General features: G+C 41.7%; 1 protein-coding gene across 3 annotated transcripts; it reads left to right on the top strand.

Moving 5' to 3' along the window:
* Nucleotides 1–385: 385 nt before the first annotated feature.
* On the top strand, nucleotides 386–11798 carry Rab3 (RAS oncogene family member Rab3). 3 transcript variants are annotated; one of them, XM_076774124.1, is made up of 4 exons: nucleotides 386–586; nucleotides 7365–7592; nucleotides 8307–8597; nucleotides 9757–11798. In XM_076774124.1, exons 2-4 carry the CDS (start codon nucleotides 7365–7367, stop codon nucleotides 9910–9912), a joined length of 675 nt encoding a protein of 224 aa, XP_076630239.1. In that variant the 5' UTR covers nucleotides 386–586; the 3' UTR covers nucleotides 9913–11798. The 3 variants fall into 3 exon arrangements, with proteins under 3 accessions (XP_076630239.1, XP_076630237.1, XP_076630238.1); XM_076774122.1 differs by lacking the exon at nucleotides 386–586 and adding an exon at nucleotides 5102–5444; XM_076774123.1 differs by lacking the exon at nucleotides 386–586 and adding an exon at nucleotides 5483–5649.
* Nucleotides 11799–16753: the final 4955 nt, after the last annotated feature.

Genomic DNA, 16753 nt, shown 5'->3' with positions numbered 1-16753 from the left:
AAGAGGCCGTTAAAATCATCTCCGAATTTTCAGGACGGTATGGCAGTCAGATTCGGCCGCGAAAGTCCATAAGGTGATTGGTCTACTCGTATACCTCGTCTGTAATCCCCTGTTCCGAGCAGAGGTCGATAAATGGCCGACGCTCGGTAAACAGGGGATCGTCGAAGGACTTGGAAAAGCAGCGTGCATAGTCGTAGGGCAGTGGAGTGTGTATGTTGGATCAACAAGTGTCCTCCAGCAGAAACGAGTTCCTCCTGGCGATATATTGATGTCAGCCGGGTTGCTTGTGGCGCAGGCGCGGCCTTCCTCGGGATTGGCCCGAGGACGGGCGGGGGTCCGTGAAATGGTCGATATTTTAGCTATAGCGGGCTACAGTGGCGCGAGGCTTTACCGAGGCCAGTCCAGTCTCTTTAAAATCATCGCGAAACAACCCCCGTGCTGCGTGCGTAACGTTGTGTCGGATCTCTGGGCTCGCGTTTCACCGGAGATTCATTGTCGAGCCGAGGTGGTGCAAAGGCTCCGGAGTGCAGCGCGCGGTGCATCCACGTTCAGCGATCAGCTGTGAGAGGATCATCCCTTTTCGGAGGTACTTGTCGGAGACGACTCGTCGGATAGGAAGGACAGAATTGTCCGCGAGGTTTCAGGGGCCCGAGCATCGCGATTTCGAGCCTGAACATTTCTGTCCGACCAGCCAGTCCGTCGATAGACTGCTTATTGATTTCGCTCTGTCTCCCTCTTTCCCTCTGCTCTTCCTCGCTTCTTCTCCATCGCGCTGGAAACCCGTGGCCCGACGAGCCAACTTCCCACGCACTTTGCGCGTTGCACGTCGCTCGTACAGGTATTCGTTTTATTTTCATTCATCCTCGTCGGTGTCCTTGCGAAATGCGTGCCGCGTTCGATCCGCCAGGTGAAACGGGGGTTATGGATTCCCCACGGCTCGTCTCCGCTTTGAATCTCGCTTCGCGGGAAGCCAGGGCCGATCGTTAGCGACGATATGCCTTCGTGACATGTTTCCCTTTGTTACGTGCAGCCTTTTCCTCCGGTGGTGTCTGTCTTTATCTTCGTGGACGCCTCGTGTCGCGCTTCTCGTCTCGGGTCCTCGGAGCATCGCGTCAGCTGTAAACCGAGTCAAAGAGCAAAGATTTCGTGGGTAAAAGGGACCGGTGACCGTCGAACCGACGAAATCCCCCTCCAAGAATTTACTCGCGTCGCTGACAAGGCGGCCGGGGAGCTAGAAATTTATCGACCCGTCGCCGATATCGAAGAATCCACCGTATCGATTCGTACGCGTTTTCGAGGATCCAGATTCGAGCGTCACGACGTGCATATACGGAGGCTCCATCTTTCGTCTACGTTCATTCTGCCAGCCGCTGAAATCGAAACTATGCAACGAGCGGCGTGGGTGGATAGGGTTGGGAATCGATCTTCCAAAAATATTTGCTCTGTTGCTACCCCCTCCCTGTCGACACCACTACCCCGTGGCGCAACGTAATCGACAAGCGTGGAGGTTCCTGTTTTCTCAATGTTGTTTCCGCCATTTTAGCTGATTTTCCACTCGGTACGTCGGAATTATGAATTCGAAGCAGGGAAAATGGTCGAACGCGTTAGTAGGATAGTCTGGAGCCGTTGAGGAGTCTGGAATCCCAGAAGGAGGTCCCTTGTTCGAGAGAAACGGCACGAGTTATATTTGGATTAGGTCTGGGTCGAATCTTAGGGTCGCTAATTGCTCCACTATTCTCGTGCAATATTAATTAGAATGTGAACCATTTAATCGGCCTTCCAAGTTGGTCTGACCTTTGCCGTGTTGTTATATTTCCGGTAACAGGCAATAGAACTTTAGAAATTCCCTGGAATAAGATACAGAATCTTAAGAATCATAACTAGCAGTTTATTATTTCGCTGACTGCGAGTGTCAAACGTGGAGATTTGACCCGCAGTGTCTTTCCCTTGCTATTCTACCTTGTTTAAACGCATTCCATTGTCGCGTTCGTTCGGTAGAGTCGTACTTATCGAGAGGTTCTTCACAAAGAGGATGCAGTCAATGTAGAGTATCGACAACAGGGAAGAGGACAAGAAGTCCTTTCAAACAACACCATTCACGGGTCCTTACACTCGTCTCCATATATTATGCTCCCTAACAGCCCGTTCAAGCATCGTTCCACATTTTCTCAATTACCTCCACCTGTTCAGACATTTTCACTTCTTCTTTAGACTATCGATTTTCGAATTTACGACGGATTGGTATTCATAACGAATAAAATTAAATTTTTTAAAATGGAATTAAACGAAGGGAGAAATTAATTTACGAAAGAGCCAGGAAATTTTATTTGTTATTCGCGAATAAAATTTGGCCAACTCCGTTGCCCGATTCACGTATCCTCGGAGACGCAGGATAGCGGAATTCCTGTTTAGCCAACGGGCGAAACAGATAAGAAACAATCGTGACCGACAGAGAAATGCTTGCCAACCCGCCAATCTCAATAAAGTGACCGATCCTAGCCACCCCCGAAGCTCCACGTGCATTCTATGAATTAGGTCAGTCTTTCGTCGAGTCTTCGAGGCACTTTTACGTGTACGGGCTCCAGCCACTCGTCTGAAATTCTTTTACCGGTGCATTCGACGTCGAAAAATGTCGTTCGACGCGTTATCGCGGCGCTAAGGATGCAATTGTGTGCAGCACAGGCTGCACGTCGACGTTAACATATGGACGGCGATATGATTATCGCGAACCTTGTCCCACTTTCTTCGGCTCGGGCTCCACGCGAGCGCGGTGCGTAGGTGGCTGACACATTTTCCCCGCGAAATCTTTTCCCGGGTTTTCGGTATCGACCGCGGGTTCTTGATCTTCCGGTATTTTAGCCTATTTCAAAAAATATCACGCGTTTTAATTTAATTTTCTTCCTTTTTACGTTTGCATTGCTTATTTATAAGACGCTAAATAATTCAGAAATTATTAAAAATTATAGATGTTATGATTTTTACTCTATCACAATGTTGTGTAGGAAGTGATAACGACGATATCGAGCACGGATGGAGGATTCTTGCATCCAAAGAATCAGCATATCATTATCGTGTTTTCAAACATGTTTCTTTTTTAATGGGAACTTGAATAATTTAAAACCTGGTATCCTTTGCTTCGTTTTAAAATTTGCTTTTATTTTGTTGGTGCCACGGAATATTTTCCAATTCTAAATTAGCCAGAAGACGATCGAATAACCAAAGGAATAATTTTTAGAGAAATACACCAACGCCTGTATGCCGCGCGCATACGCTACTCTCGCGTAACAGATAGCGTTATCGTTTTCCGCGACTAAATTCTACCGGAGGATTAAAGTATCGTTCGAGTAAACTCTAACGCGACCGAGAACAAAAATTGTCTCGCAGTCGGGAAGCGAACGTTGCTTCGAATAAAGTTCCCTCGTCGATCGAGGGGTACGCGTTGCTTCGAATAAAAATTTATTCGGTGCCCCGACGGACGAGTTTCGCAAATCGTTCGAAATAAAATTCGTTCGAACGTGGCTGGAAATCGGTGAGGCAGAAGCGATAGAACTTGGAAATCTGAGGGAACTCTGGAGTTGCCGTCGCGACTCGAGCATGAAATCGATAAGAACCTCCCACTCAGTCTGAAAAGTTCGCAGTGTCTGTGCCTCGTTTATTTATAGTCTTTTCACCTGGAATTTATTTTCAGGCATAACTACGCTCAGGAATTCTTCGCCATTCACTTTCTGACGCTCTTCCTCAACTATTTCAAAGTTAATGACAGTCATCTTGCATTCCTAGCAACGATAACGAGCACTCGACAGCGTTATGTACAGTCGATTCGACTGGAAACGTTACCGATAGAATTACTATTTATTTTGCTAGTCGAGTTTGGGGTAAAGTTTAAGGGCTGAGACAGTTCGAAACGAGCCATTGTATCCTCCAAATCTCCACGACATTCGATTTTGCATCATTCTTGCAGATTCCGAATTGCAAGATTTTTAAATTCCCCGAGGTTGCAGCGTTGAATTATCCGTCACGATTGCAGTTATAATCTTCAATTATCCTAAACAGATGCAATCAGAGCCTCCGTGAATCCGAATCCATCGCTCTCGCAACTTTCAACCGTCCGTTTCGTTTCCAGCTGCGAGTTTAAATTACTTGATCGCGTCGTGATTACAAATTTCAATTATCCCAATCTAGAGCAATCGGATCCTGCAATTATCGGTTGCTATGGCGACTGCCAGTGTCAATTATCCGAGTTAGTTATAGCTCCGAGCGCAAACTGACGGTTCGATCGCCGGGTCGCGTCTTCCGAATCTCGAGTTTCCGAAATTCGCTATGGCGACGCGTCGATTTTTAAGCGTTTCTCGAAAGCGTTTTTTTACGCGCGGGTCTGCGATATCTACGAGCGCACCTGGCGGCCGGAAAAAGTCACGGACACAGACACGGAACAGCTCCTATCGCGTAGGAAACAAAGAACGATTAACGGCGCCGATACGGCAGAAGTTCTGCGGGCTACGAACTAATGTATTTCATTTCCAATGTCGTTCGAGCCAAAAGAGAGAGGGGGAAACGGCGAACCAGGAATGGATGGTTCGTAAAAACCGACATAAAAGCGTTTATGTCCGCGTGACTGGCAGTAAAGACCCAAGAGGTGAATGAAGTGTGCGATGGAACGGTAAATTTATTTACATTGAGGATATTTAAATGAATGAAACGTATGTTGATACGTACTTCCTGGTCAGCACTGTTTCCATTCGTTACAATTTTTTCCCCCAGTATATTTTCAAACGAAAGTATAGGTCTTGCAAACATTCGTCAACGCTAATGTTATTTTTTATATTACAGTGGAAAAAATAGTTTAGCGTCTCTACATGGAAATCCAAGTCGTGTTTTATTTTTCGTCCCTTTTTAGAAACAATTTAATTATTTATTAAAAACGTTTGGACCGTGTGCGTTCAGACGTGATCTTGAGGGCAATTACGAAAGAGAAATCGATAAAAATTCGTTTATATTTTTTCCAAATAATATTTCTCGGCCCTCGACGGTTACCATTCTTTTGCCATTCCTGCGTGGGTGTGTGCACGCGTAAGAAACCGCGATACCGTTGACAAGAAATGACTGAACGCGAACTGGAACGAAGGATACGTGTCCACGGTGTCAAGATCGACGAACACGGTCGTCGAATAAAGAGCTCGTGACTCGATGTATCTTGGTGCATACATTAGTCGCAAGTGTTCGTCGAACGCTGACAAGTTGCGGGTGGACGAAATTCGTGGCGTCTCGAAAATAAAACGGGATCGTTGGAGCATAAATTTTCGTTGGGGATGTCGGAAAAGGGGAAGAAAAGTCAGTCTGGAAGCGTGAGCAGACCACCAGTGAAGGACTCTGTGCTGGAAATGCGAACGAGGATGGCGCGAATGTTGTCCATAGGCGAGATTACTTCGCGAGGCTCATTTCCGGTAACGACACGTGTACACTAGTGCAGTTCCTGTCGTTTCACGACGATCGCGAATAGTGCTGGTCGATCGGGGATCGCGTTCGCCTCACGGAGGTTTTCGTGGCGAGGAAGTAGGTTTTAAATATTGGATATCGATAGAATGCGTAGATCCTGGAAGGAGATTAGCGTGGATGGAGGTTAAGGAAACGAGGGTGGAAGAGTTGGAGGTAAAATATTGAGGCGAATACGGTAGATAATCGTGGTCGAGGAACGATTAGATTTTGGAGGATCGATGATGATATATTTGGGGATATTGCAACGAGTGTTTGAAAAATTGATGAAAATTGTAAATAAGAATTAAGAGTTGCAGAGTATGTAGTTAGTTGTGATTATGATTTAACTGGAAACGGTGCATTGGAAGTGAAAATGCGATGAAAGTAATATTCAAAGGTAGTAAATTATCAACAGTAACTTTATGGGGAACGAGGATTGTATCAAGATAGAAAAGTAGAGATTATGTAGACAATCGTGTTTGAGCGAAAATGTGATGAAAGTAACATCGAAAGGTAGGAGATTATTAACAGCAACCATATGGGGAACCTGGAAAGCACGAGGAGAGACAGGTTGAAGGTAGGGGATGCTAAGGAGGATCGAATAAAATAAAATACTATTATCTGAGAGCAAAAATATCGATTTAGAAATAATATATTTGCTTTCAAGAGAGTATGAAATTTATTTGAAAGGTGTTCTTTTCAGAAGTTGAGAAGTGTACGGAAGAATTGATAAAAAAAGTTTTACCTCGTGCGATACAACAGCCAATACGATCCAAGGTTGTACCAGATCAAGATTGAAGGAAGTATTTCCAACGATTTGAACCTGCTTATTTATTAGCGACGAAATTAACGAGTAACGCTAACTATTAAACTTTCGTTGCTTCTTGCAAGTATTTTATTATATTTTAAACTGGGGAAAGAAAGAGCTTTTTCTATTTTATTTAAAGTCGGTATCCTTGACTTCTTCGTAAACGTGTATCGATTTCCTCGATTCTGGTTCTGTGAGCCTACAACATTGTCACGCTTTCATACAACGTACAGCAGACCATGAATATTATCTTTTTAAAAGAAACTGGTTCGAAAACAATCAGATAAAAACTAAAGCAGAATTATCGTCCACTGGTTTTTCCTTTATAACGTAAAATATAAAAAAAATAATTGTTTTCAATGTTGACACTCGAAGGTAAAAGAACACGACCGCGCGATTAGGTTTCTGCTCGTGAAGTTCTGCGATTAAAGTGGTACACTTTTTTGCGTTGTTGACCACCCCTCTTTCCAGGGGTGGAAAGATGAAGTGCCGTTTAAAAAGCTCGACGCGAACTCGGGGCAGCAATGCGTGGCAAAAGAAATTTACTCGACTCGACCCTCGACCTTCTTGAAAAACGTATTTGCCCTCAAATAATATAAATGTCTTCGTATCTCCACAAAATATTAGGTCATACGCAAACGTTCCTTCAAGTCCTCATCATGGCGTTTGCATAATTCAATTTCGAAATCAATACAGAGTTTACAATAAAAAAAACGAGAACTTTCCAAACTCTTAAAGTTAAATTTTTAATTCTTTATTAAACGTATGAAAGGAGTCAGTAACAAATATTGATTCTTTGAATTCCAAAAAAAATCATTTCTAGGCTACTCTTGAAGGTGTGAGTGTAGAATTTAATAGTAACTCTGTACGGTTATTAATTGTGACGATTATCTGCTCTAAAAATTGAAAAAACTTTGGGACCTGGCCTGAATTTAGGGCTATTCGAGGCACAAAAATGTTGAAACGATCAAAGTAGTCTTTGAAGAGAGGGCCAACAATTTTCGATTCAGTTTGACGAAAGGGACGCTTCTAGAAAGTACTGCATTCTCTTTGAGGATATTTGAACCGTGATTTTTTGCAGATGGCGGACTCCAAAGCTGGCGAGGAACCAAAGAAGGATGCCGCGGACCAAAACTATGACTACATGTTCAAGTTGCTGATTATCGGCAACTCGTCCGTCGGCAAAACATCCTTCCTCTTCCGCTACGCGGACGATTCCTTTAGCTCGGCCTTCATATCGACCGTGGGGATCGACTTTAAGGTGAAAACGGTCTTCAGACACGACAAAAGGATGAAGCTACAGATCTGGGTCAGTACACGTCTATACCGTTTGTTCCGAGCGCGACATCGACAATCTTCGTAGTTCATTAATTTTTACACGGACCGCTTGTCTCTTAGCGAATCGAACTTTCCACGCGCTTAGAGCCTCGCGTACAAGGCGAACCATTCAAACAGAAACACCACAACGTTTCCCTTAAATCGTGGAGAAATATCTGTTTAAAATTCTAAAGTTGTAACTCAATTTGAAAAATATTGTTAATTAAAATTTACTGAAAAGATTGCTCGAAAACGTAGAAAATCATTAATTGTACTCTCAAAGACCGTCACTAAAATGGAATTTTATTTAATCGTCGGTATTTTAAATTCGTATTGTGATCTTGAGAAGTTTGAACAAAAGTGACTGTGTTTTTGTATTTTATTCTTTTTTTTTCGAAAAGATCAAAAACTTTCTACGTTATTTAACAATATGGTAGAAACTAAGAGAACTGAAACGTACGATTGTTCTGGCAAGTTTATCCACACGTGGCTTCATTTATCATTCGAAAGAAGATATATCACACCTTACGCGTATATTTTTTATTTACAACAGTCGGTCGTATCTTTTTAATCGGTTTCCACGAGACAAAGTTTCGTAACGAATTTTTTCTCCGTTCGCGATACGCAATTTCATAACTGTTTGGAGTTTGATTTATTTAGAAAGAGAACGAAGGAGAACGGAGATGCCCATTTTATTTTATTTCAGGACACTGCGGGCCAGGAAAGATACAGAACGATAACGACGGCCTACTACAGAGGCGCGATGGGTTTCATTTTAATGTACGACATCACAAACGAGGAGTCGTTCAACTCGGTACAAGACTGGATCACGCAGATCAACACTTACTCGTCCGGCAACGCTCAAGTAATACTGGTTGGCAACAAGTGCGACATGGAGGACGGAAGGGTGATCAGCGCCGAGAGAGGCAAGGAATTGGCGGACCAACTGGGCGTGCAGTTCTTCGAGACATCTGCCAAAGAGAACTTGAACATTAAGGTAAATCCGAGATTCGACTTCGACCTGAACGAATCTGGGAATTCCTATTATAATACCTCGTGAAAGCTAATTTTAATCTTGGAAGTCGAAAACATGCAGACTGAATCAAGTGCCATAACACATAGGATGGTTCGAATAAATTCGAGGTTCGATTTCAGCCTGGGGAGTACTTTTATTATCTGGTATCAAACGTAATCGACGTTAAAATCATTTCAGCACAATTTAATCTAAGAAAATCCAAAGGTAAACTCCAAAATCAATTTCAATATCGAGAAATTCATAAACAAATGTACATTAAGATGAGGCCATCGTTCTCAGTATCGAAACTTATTCTCATCAGGATGGACCAAAGGTAACGTCCCTCGAAACAGAAATAATAATCTAAGAGAATTTTCAAACCGACCGCATTTTATGCAAGTTGCTCGACACTTTTCCCCGCTTGCAGTCAATTTCTTCGACTGTTTACCAAACCCATTATCCGCGTAGTGCATCGATCGCGTTTCATCATCATTAGCGAACTATGGCGGAAAGGTTATCGTGTCACGTTTCAATGCTTATTACCATCTGCAAGGTGTGTGTACTGTACCATTACCTTCGATCATGCGTCCTCCATTGCCGGTTGTCTACGACCGTTAATCACTCTTACACAACCCGTCGAACATATTGGCATTGACACATCCACATCCAGCCGATCAATTTTTCTGTTTGCAGTCAGTCTGCCGCAAGACTGTGGACTGTCACCGTTATTGACCAAAAATTTAATAGAGTGACTCTTCCGTGCTCACAGTAATCGCGAATTACGTGAAAATTAGGTGGAAAATTCGTATCAAAGTTATAGCAACGTGGTTTATTTTGTGCAATTTTCCTCCAACCATTTATCCCGCTTAGAACTAACGATATAGTTCCATGGAAAGTATAAATATATACGTATATTGTGAAATATATAATTTATTTATTTATTTAATAATGCAAACCTAGTTCCTTCGCATAGATTTGGACGAAGCTTATCGTAAAATTTATCTTGCACCACGAAGCCGTAGCAAAAGAAAACTCGTTTACGCGTAAACTTTAAACCGATGCAAGGTATCAACGAAATTCTTGTTCGATGATTCGTAACGAAAGGGGCGTCTCGTTAACACGAGTTCCTCTGTCTTCGTAGGCGGTGTTCGAGCAGCTGGTGGACATCATATGCGACAAGATGAGCGAGTCCCTGGACAACGATCCAACCCTGATCGTCGGTGGCGTGGGCCAGGCGAAGGGTCAACAACTGACCGATCAGCCGACCAATCCAGCGAATGCCAACTGTAATTGCTAAGAACATGGATGGCCACCTAAACGCTATACAAGGGGGTTAAGGAAGAAGGACACCGAAGAAGAAATATTAGAAGAGAAACGCGTGTATGTCTGTACATGTGTGCGTGAACGCGTGTCTATCTTGTGTGTTTGTGTGTGTGTACGCTCGTGTGTACCTGTGTGCGTGGGAAAGAGAGAGCGAGGTAGAGGGAAAGACAGAAGGAGGAAGGTCGAGTGATAAAGCTGGCTCTAGTTCACCCTGTTCGTCGTTCCTTTACCCTTGTTTCCGACCGTTCTTCGTTCCGATCTTTTTCTTTCCTCCTTTCTCGATCGATATATTTATATATGTGCACATAAATACGTATATATACATAGGGTGAGCCGTGAAATTCAACTAATTGTTCTCGCCTTGACGGAGCGATCCGAGGTTCCTTGGTGTCGTGACCGTTTAGTCCCAACCGCGTCTGGAAATAATTCTGGACGACCGTAGGACACGCCAAGAGCAAACGGAAGTTAAATGCAAACGATCGTGAGACAGAGCTTGAATTCCATGGCGACGTTCACTGTATAGTCTCTATCCCACGTTTCTAAGTTTTTCCAGGTTCTCTTCGGGAATTCTTTAGTGGACTGTTCGATTAAAAGTTCTTTTTTAAACGACTTTAGCGATCGAGTACTCGAGTAACGTACTTAGATTAATTCCATTGTGTATCATATCACGATAGCAAGGTCCATTCTCTTTGGAAATGCTAAAAATTCGCTCACTCTCCGCTAAGCTGCCGAAGAATAACAAAAAATGTGTACTATATAATCTTGCACGAGTCTCTGTACCAAATCGTCCAGGTCGATGGGCTTCGAAGTCGGTCCACTGACGGCGAGAACAATCAAGATGGCTTAAATTGGGCCACTCACCCTGTATACATGTATAAATATGTATGACGGTTGTAGCCTGACTACGCGGAGGTGTCACCGAGCTGATCCGGGACCGATTGCGAGCGGACGTCGTCCATTTTTTCGGGTTCGACGATGAAAATTCGAAGAACGGGAAGAGAAATCGACGAAGGCTCGAACGGAAATAGGTTCTCGCGACGTGAAAAATTTGAAACACGTGTCTTCGCGACAGGAGCGTCGAGCTTCGCCTTTCGCCACTATCAGTATTATAGTTTCATCGACAGTACTAATTAGTTTCTCGAACGATTTTGTTAACGAACTTGAAGACAGACAGACAATAATGAGAAAATGATAATCAATGGGAGAACGATTTTTCTACGAGCGGAACGGACGGAGAACGCATCGTTAATGTTTCATTTGTTACCGTATCGAAGAAAATCGATAGTAAATTCCGACAAAAATTGTTTTGCAGTGGCGAAAGGACCAAAGGACAGGAACGATGTCCTGTGAGATTGCGTAAACGATCGGCTGTGTTCTTTCGAAATAATTCCAAGAACAAACTGTTATCGTAGGCGTCGTTTTTCGTTTTCCTCTTCGTCTTTTCCTGGATTTGTCGTTGTAATCGGTCTCAAAAGAACACAGCCGCCACGATAACGATTGTCGTCGACGATCTCAAGCGCACCTCGATTCGTAGCAGAGAATATTCGACGATCCACGGAGGGAAATATCGATTCAAAAAAAAAAAATTTGTTCGAGGACCGCGTCGAGCCGCGTGCACGCTTGGAAAAATTTCGGGTCGACGAACGTTTAACGACACAAATTTAGGATACGTGTAGCCACGAATTAAACGAAACTTTACGAGTCTCGTCGACGGAAGATGTTTTCTCGAGCGTGAACGCGGCACCATTGGGCCGTGGACCTGTTCAAGCGTGCAATTCATGTGACAAATAAATGTTATGCGTTCAATTGCAGCTCTGGCAACAAAGAAAGAAATATATATCTGTGTTGTATTTAATGAAACTTCGTAATAGGTTCGAAATAATGTTCGTTTTATTTTATTTTCGTTTTGACCCGTTCACGAACCGAAATTCGAAGACAAGATTCGTTTCAGGTATTTCGGGACAGTGTTTCGATATTGTTCCAGGACTTTACAGCGATTTGAAATTTCATCGTTTTTTCATCGACCTCGACGAACACGAAGAACCGTTTCTTCGGGGACGATCTTTTATTTTGATTTTCGGGATTCGTTCTCGTTCGAATCTGAAATCTCGACGACGTCGTCCCGATGCACAACACTAATTCAGATCCTTGAAAGGCTCGGGCACCTGAGACGATGTTAATAGAATTGTTGCGACGGCTGAAGTACGTCGGCGTGGACGTTGAATCGGGGAAATTTCAGGAAAATCGAGGACGATGGACGCGTCCCCCTTTCGATCGAGAGACTTTTGCTTTTCTCGTAGCGATTCGATCGTCGACGAGAGCGAAGAAAGGGAATTATCAGTTTGGAGTTTTATAAATTCCGGTCACCGAGGAATCTTTGAGACTGCAATTAGGAAAATTTTAGTGAAAATGTAATGGAAATATTTTCCTTACGTTCGTAAAGTCTTAGCTACGTAAAAAAAATAATTGAGAATATTTGAGTAGGAAAATTACGAGAAAATGGTGTAAACATCGAACTAGCAAATTCATTGGAAAAGTAACGGAGAAGAACGTTGTATCGATTACTGAATATATTTAACGAGATATAATAACGAAATTTATGCGGTGAATTATGTGGAAAAATCGTTAAAAAAAGTTGAATGAGACTCTGGAGAACACGCTGAGGAATATCAAAGTTATCGAGAAGTTAATTGAATAAATACTTCATTAAGTCTCGATACTTTAACATTATAATTTTAATTAAAGTGTATTGATTTCTGGCTTCGATGCATGCGTGACAATAACTAGAAAGTTGCTGGTCAGTCGATGCCGAGAAAAGCGAAATTCCAATATGCGAGACAAGTCAACCATTTTGCATTGAGATCCGTGTATCTCGATGCCCCATTTTCGAAACAATCTTGGATTGGTGAAATTCATTGGGAAAAGCTGAAATTCAATTGTTCCTGTTCCGCTTTCAAACGTTTCATTGACTAGAGAACGTTTAGACCCGTCGCGTTGATAAGAGTTCGTTAATTAAACCTTGGGGAGGAAAAAGCAGAACAGTGAAATTAGACGACCTGGTTCGCGTTTAAAATACTTTGTTTCATCGAAGCACTGTTAATACCAATGCACACTTTGCAAACGTTTATAAATGTCATAATTTTTTACAATAAATTCGGAATTATTTTTACTGCGACCTTTCTGCAATTAATTCGACCAGAAAATGGCTCGTTTAATTCCTCGTAGGCCACGCTATCGACGAACTTTTTAATTTTGCAAAATATTTTTATTTGCAAAGCGGTGAATAGGAAAAATGATCTCGACGGTTAGGACCAACGATTCGTTGTTTTTCCTTCACGATAATGTTAATTGAGAATACAAGTAAAGCTGAAATCAATATTGGACGAGATAGAAATTTGATGGAAACATTTTTGTGATCGCTCACCACTCTCGAACGATAGTTTGAAATTGAAGAAATAAAAAGATTTGAGGTACATTAGCAAGAGAGCACCGATCTTTGGCGTCAATTATCACGAAAAGCATGGCGTCCATCCGATTGCTTGAGTCGTCGCTTGGCGTTATAAACCTACTAGGCAACCTGCCCCTCTGTACATACAGCAATATATATATTTAAAAAAAATACCTATTATATATATTATATTATATATAAATATATATATATAAATATATATATATATTACTGAATCTGTAATGAAGTGCAATGTAAGCGTTACTTATTCATGTGAACTCGGGCAGAACCCCGAAGAAGAAATGGATCGTCATCGTGTAATCGAGAAGAATAAAAACAAGAAAACCGTAATCCCATCGATCGAAGAAAATTGTACGATTGTATCGATCAGATCGGTGAAAAATAAAATATGTGCTGTTGACGCAGAAGTGTGACTGTCAACAGAATCACGAGCCTCTTCGTTGTTTATTTTAGTCGTGTTCCAAAGCGAATGGCGGCGTTTTTCATTTCAGCCTTGCTGATTAATCGCTACCTGGTAAGCATTGATTTCTCATCATCGTTCATAATCGTTCCTAGTTCAATTAATTTGTAAATAACTCATTCTAGAGTATAATTTAAATCTCTTTGCAACAGTATCTCGAAACAATTATTCTTAGCAAACGAGGAATAAGAAAGAATCGACATTGTGAAACGATGAATAATTTTTTTATTTCGTTATATTTTACATGAGGATTTTAAGATTCTTTTCATCGATCCGAGGTAAGTGTATCAAATACTCAAAATTTCATTGCTACTACTTTTATTAATCCGAGTGCTTTGATTTTATAGAAACGATAGAAAAACGAGGTATTAAAACTTATTTTATTTAGTTGTAATTTTTAAATTTTGCGCCATTTTATCGCGCGTAATATTTGATTCCCGTAAATAAGACATTTCATTTAAATTCTTGAATTCTTTCAAATTAAATTCTTAATGTAAGTATTGAAAGTGAATATATTTATTATGTTGAAACGGCGAAGCGTGGATACGCGAGCGCGTTTTAAGACGAAACGTCGGGTGGTTTTAGCGGGTAAAAGTTGAGAAATATTAACAGGCGACAATGGCAACGAGGTGAAGGAATTTTAAGTGGCATCGACCCAGCGGTCGAGCTTCGTTAACGGTTCCTTTATCAGGGGATGATTAGTTTTTGAATCCTCGGTTCAACGGCAGTGGACGTTAATGAACTTGTCAGAAATCGCGGAACTGTACGAGATTAAAGAGCTGGTCGGCTAGGAGGGGGAGAAGCGGAAACTGGGTTAGACGAACTATTAAAAGACGCCCGACATTTGTGCCCGTTTAATATTTTTATTCGAGCCAGCGATAATTTTTTCTTCGAACGCGCTGTTCTGGGTTAGAGGTTACTCGACCTCTTTTAAAATTCTAATCGACCCGAACGATTTTCGTTCACATTTAATCAGCAAACATCCCGACAGCGAATTTCCTCTTTTTTTATCGGTTTCCAAATTTCTCGAAAGCCGTCCGTTTTAAAAACAAAAAGAATCTTTGTGTTCAAACGACCGTAGACACAATATTTTTCTCGTGCTTATTTTAATTCGATAGAATGCGTCGATTATTTGGACATCAGAGTGCAATGAAACGTACCTGCGTTAATCTTTGACATTTTAATTCGAATGTTTTGCTGATATCCCCTTCTATATTTTTAATAACTTCATTTTGCTTCTGAATAAATTAGAATTTAAAAGAAATTCTCTTTCAAGGTGGTTATTTACCGAAGGCACGATTACTCCGGGAGCAAATCCGTGCCTCGAATTAATTGTATAACGAGTTCCGGATTTCGAGCATCGAGATAAAATGGTTAGGAAAAATTAAATGGCGGTTCGTCTACGTTTCGCTGATGAACTCGTCGGCTTAAACGCAACCAAGATTCGACGTTAACCGATTTGTTATTTAGTTATTTAGTAGAAACATCCTTTTCAATTTATTATTTATTCACCAGAAGCATCGAACCGACCTAATTTTATTTAATTCATAACAAATTTCAAGGATGAAGTCTCTCGACAAAATAATTGAAACGGATAACAAATCACGCGCAACTGTTCGCAATATTAAAAATAGATGCAAGGAATCGAGGACAGATCTCGAATAGGTCAACCAAAAAAATTATATTCGTCCACGAAAATCCGAAGTCAGCAATCTCAGCAAAAATAACTGCGAAATAAATGTTGTGCCTGAAACCATGAGAATTGTAAATATATTAGTAAAAACGTCAAAGATATTAATTTAGAATCTGATTATTCTCGCTCGAGGGTGCATTTATGTTTCAAGGGTTGGAAATTTGAATTTTGAAAATTCAATTTCAAGAAGACTAGGCTCGTACTGCTAAATGTTTTTAAAAATGAATGTTTTTAATTCTTTTTTTTGAATACGTGGGGAAGATATTTTGACTAATGAAGTTAGGTGGAACATCCAGTATTTAAAGGCCGCCTAAATTCTTCGTCAAAGCGACCCAGATTCGTCTGCACAGGGGCCACCAAAAATACCATCCACAATTCCTGAAAGCAAAATCACAATAAATGCCAGAACGGAACATCTCCTAGGATCTTCGTGTTTTATTGGTTATATTCGTGTGTTCGTTTTCCTCGTCCCTCGACCCTTTCCTCTCGTTTGTCTCAATTCCTTCCGGCAACCGTGAGAAAAAAGGCGACGTTGGCTCGTTTTTCATTCTTCAAGACCGCCTTCGTTCCTCGTCCCTTATTCCAGCAGCACGGATCGCATATTTCCCTGTCCTGTTCCCTTGAATATTTCATTTTGCCCTGTGCAATGCGATTTTCTCCGTTTTTCACGGATTCTCTTCTCCCTCTTCTTCCGGTCGCGTCTCGTTGCTCTCTCTTCATTGTCACTTAACTTGTTCTGTTCCGCGTCTCGACGTATTGTTTTTCTCCCTGCAGGCGTCTCGATTGAAACTGTCTCATTTCGCTGGAAAACGGAATTTCACGCCCCGGAGAACTTCGAAACAAAACAATTAACGACGCGTTCTCTGTCCGATTGACGCTCGCAAAATTCACTTCGATCGGAAAAACACTCGTTCTGCCATTTTGCGCGAGCTGCTTCTTCCTCAATTTCAAGGGTTGTATTTTATTTCAATTAAATACGTTCTGAATCGGCGTTTATTTTTGATAGTCTATTTACGAAAACCGGTAGCCATCGTTCGCGAACGATACTTCGCTTTAAAAAATCTTTTTAAAGACGGAACAAATCGCGTTCCCTTCTCTTATCGTTGGATGTTTGTTTACGTTTTCATCCTGACCGTGCCACAATTTTTGTACGACCTACAAATACAATTGAATCGATTCGGTCTACTTTTAAC

The sequence above is a fragment of the Colletes latitarsis genome, chromosome 10 (genome assembly GCF_051014445.1).
Source record: "Colletes latitarsis isolate SP2378_abdomen chromosome 10, iyColLati1, whole genome shotgun sequence".
Lineage (NCBI taxonomy): Eukaryota > Metazoa > Arthropoda > Insecta > Hymenoptera > Colletidae > Colletes > Colletes latitarsis.
This window is presented reverse-complemented; position numbering and strand designations above follow the sequence as displayed.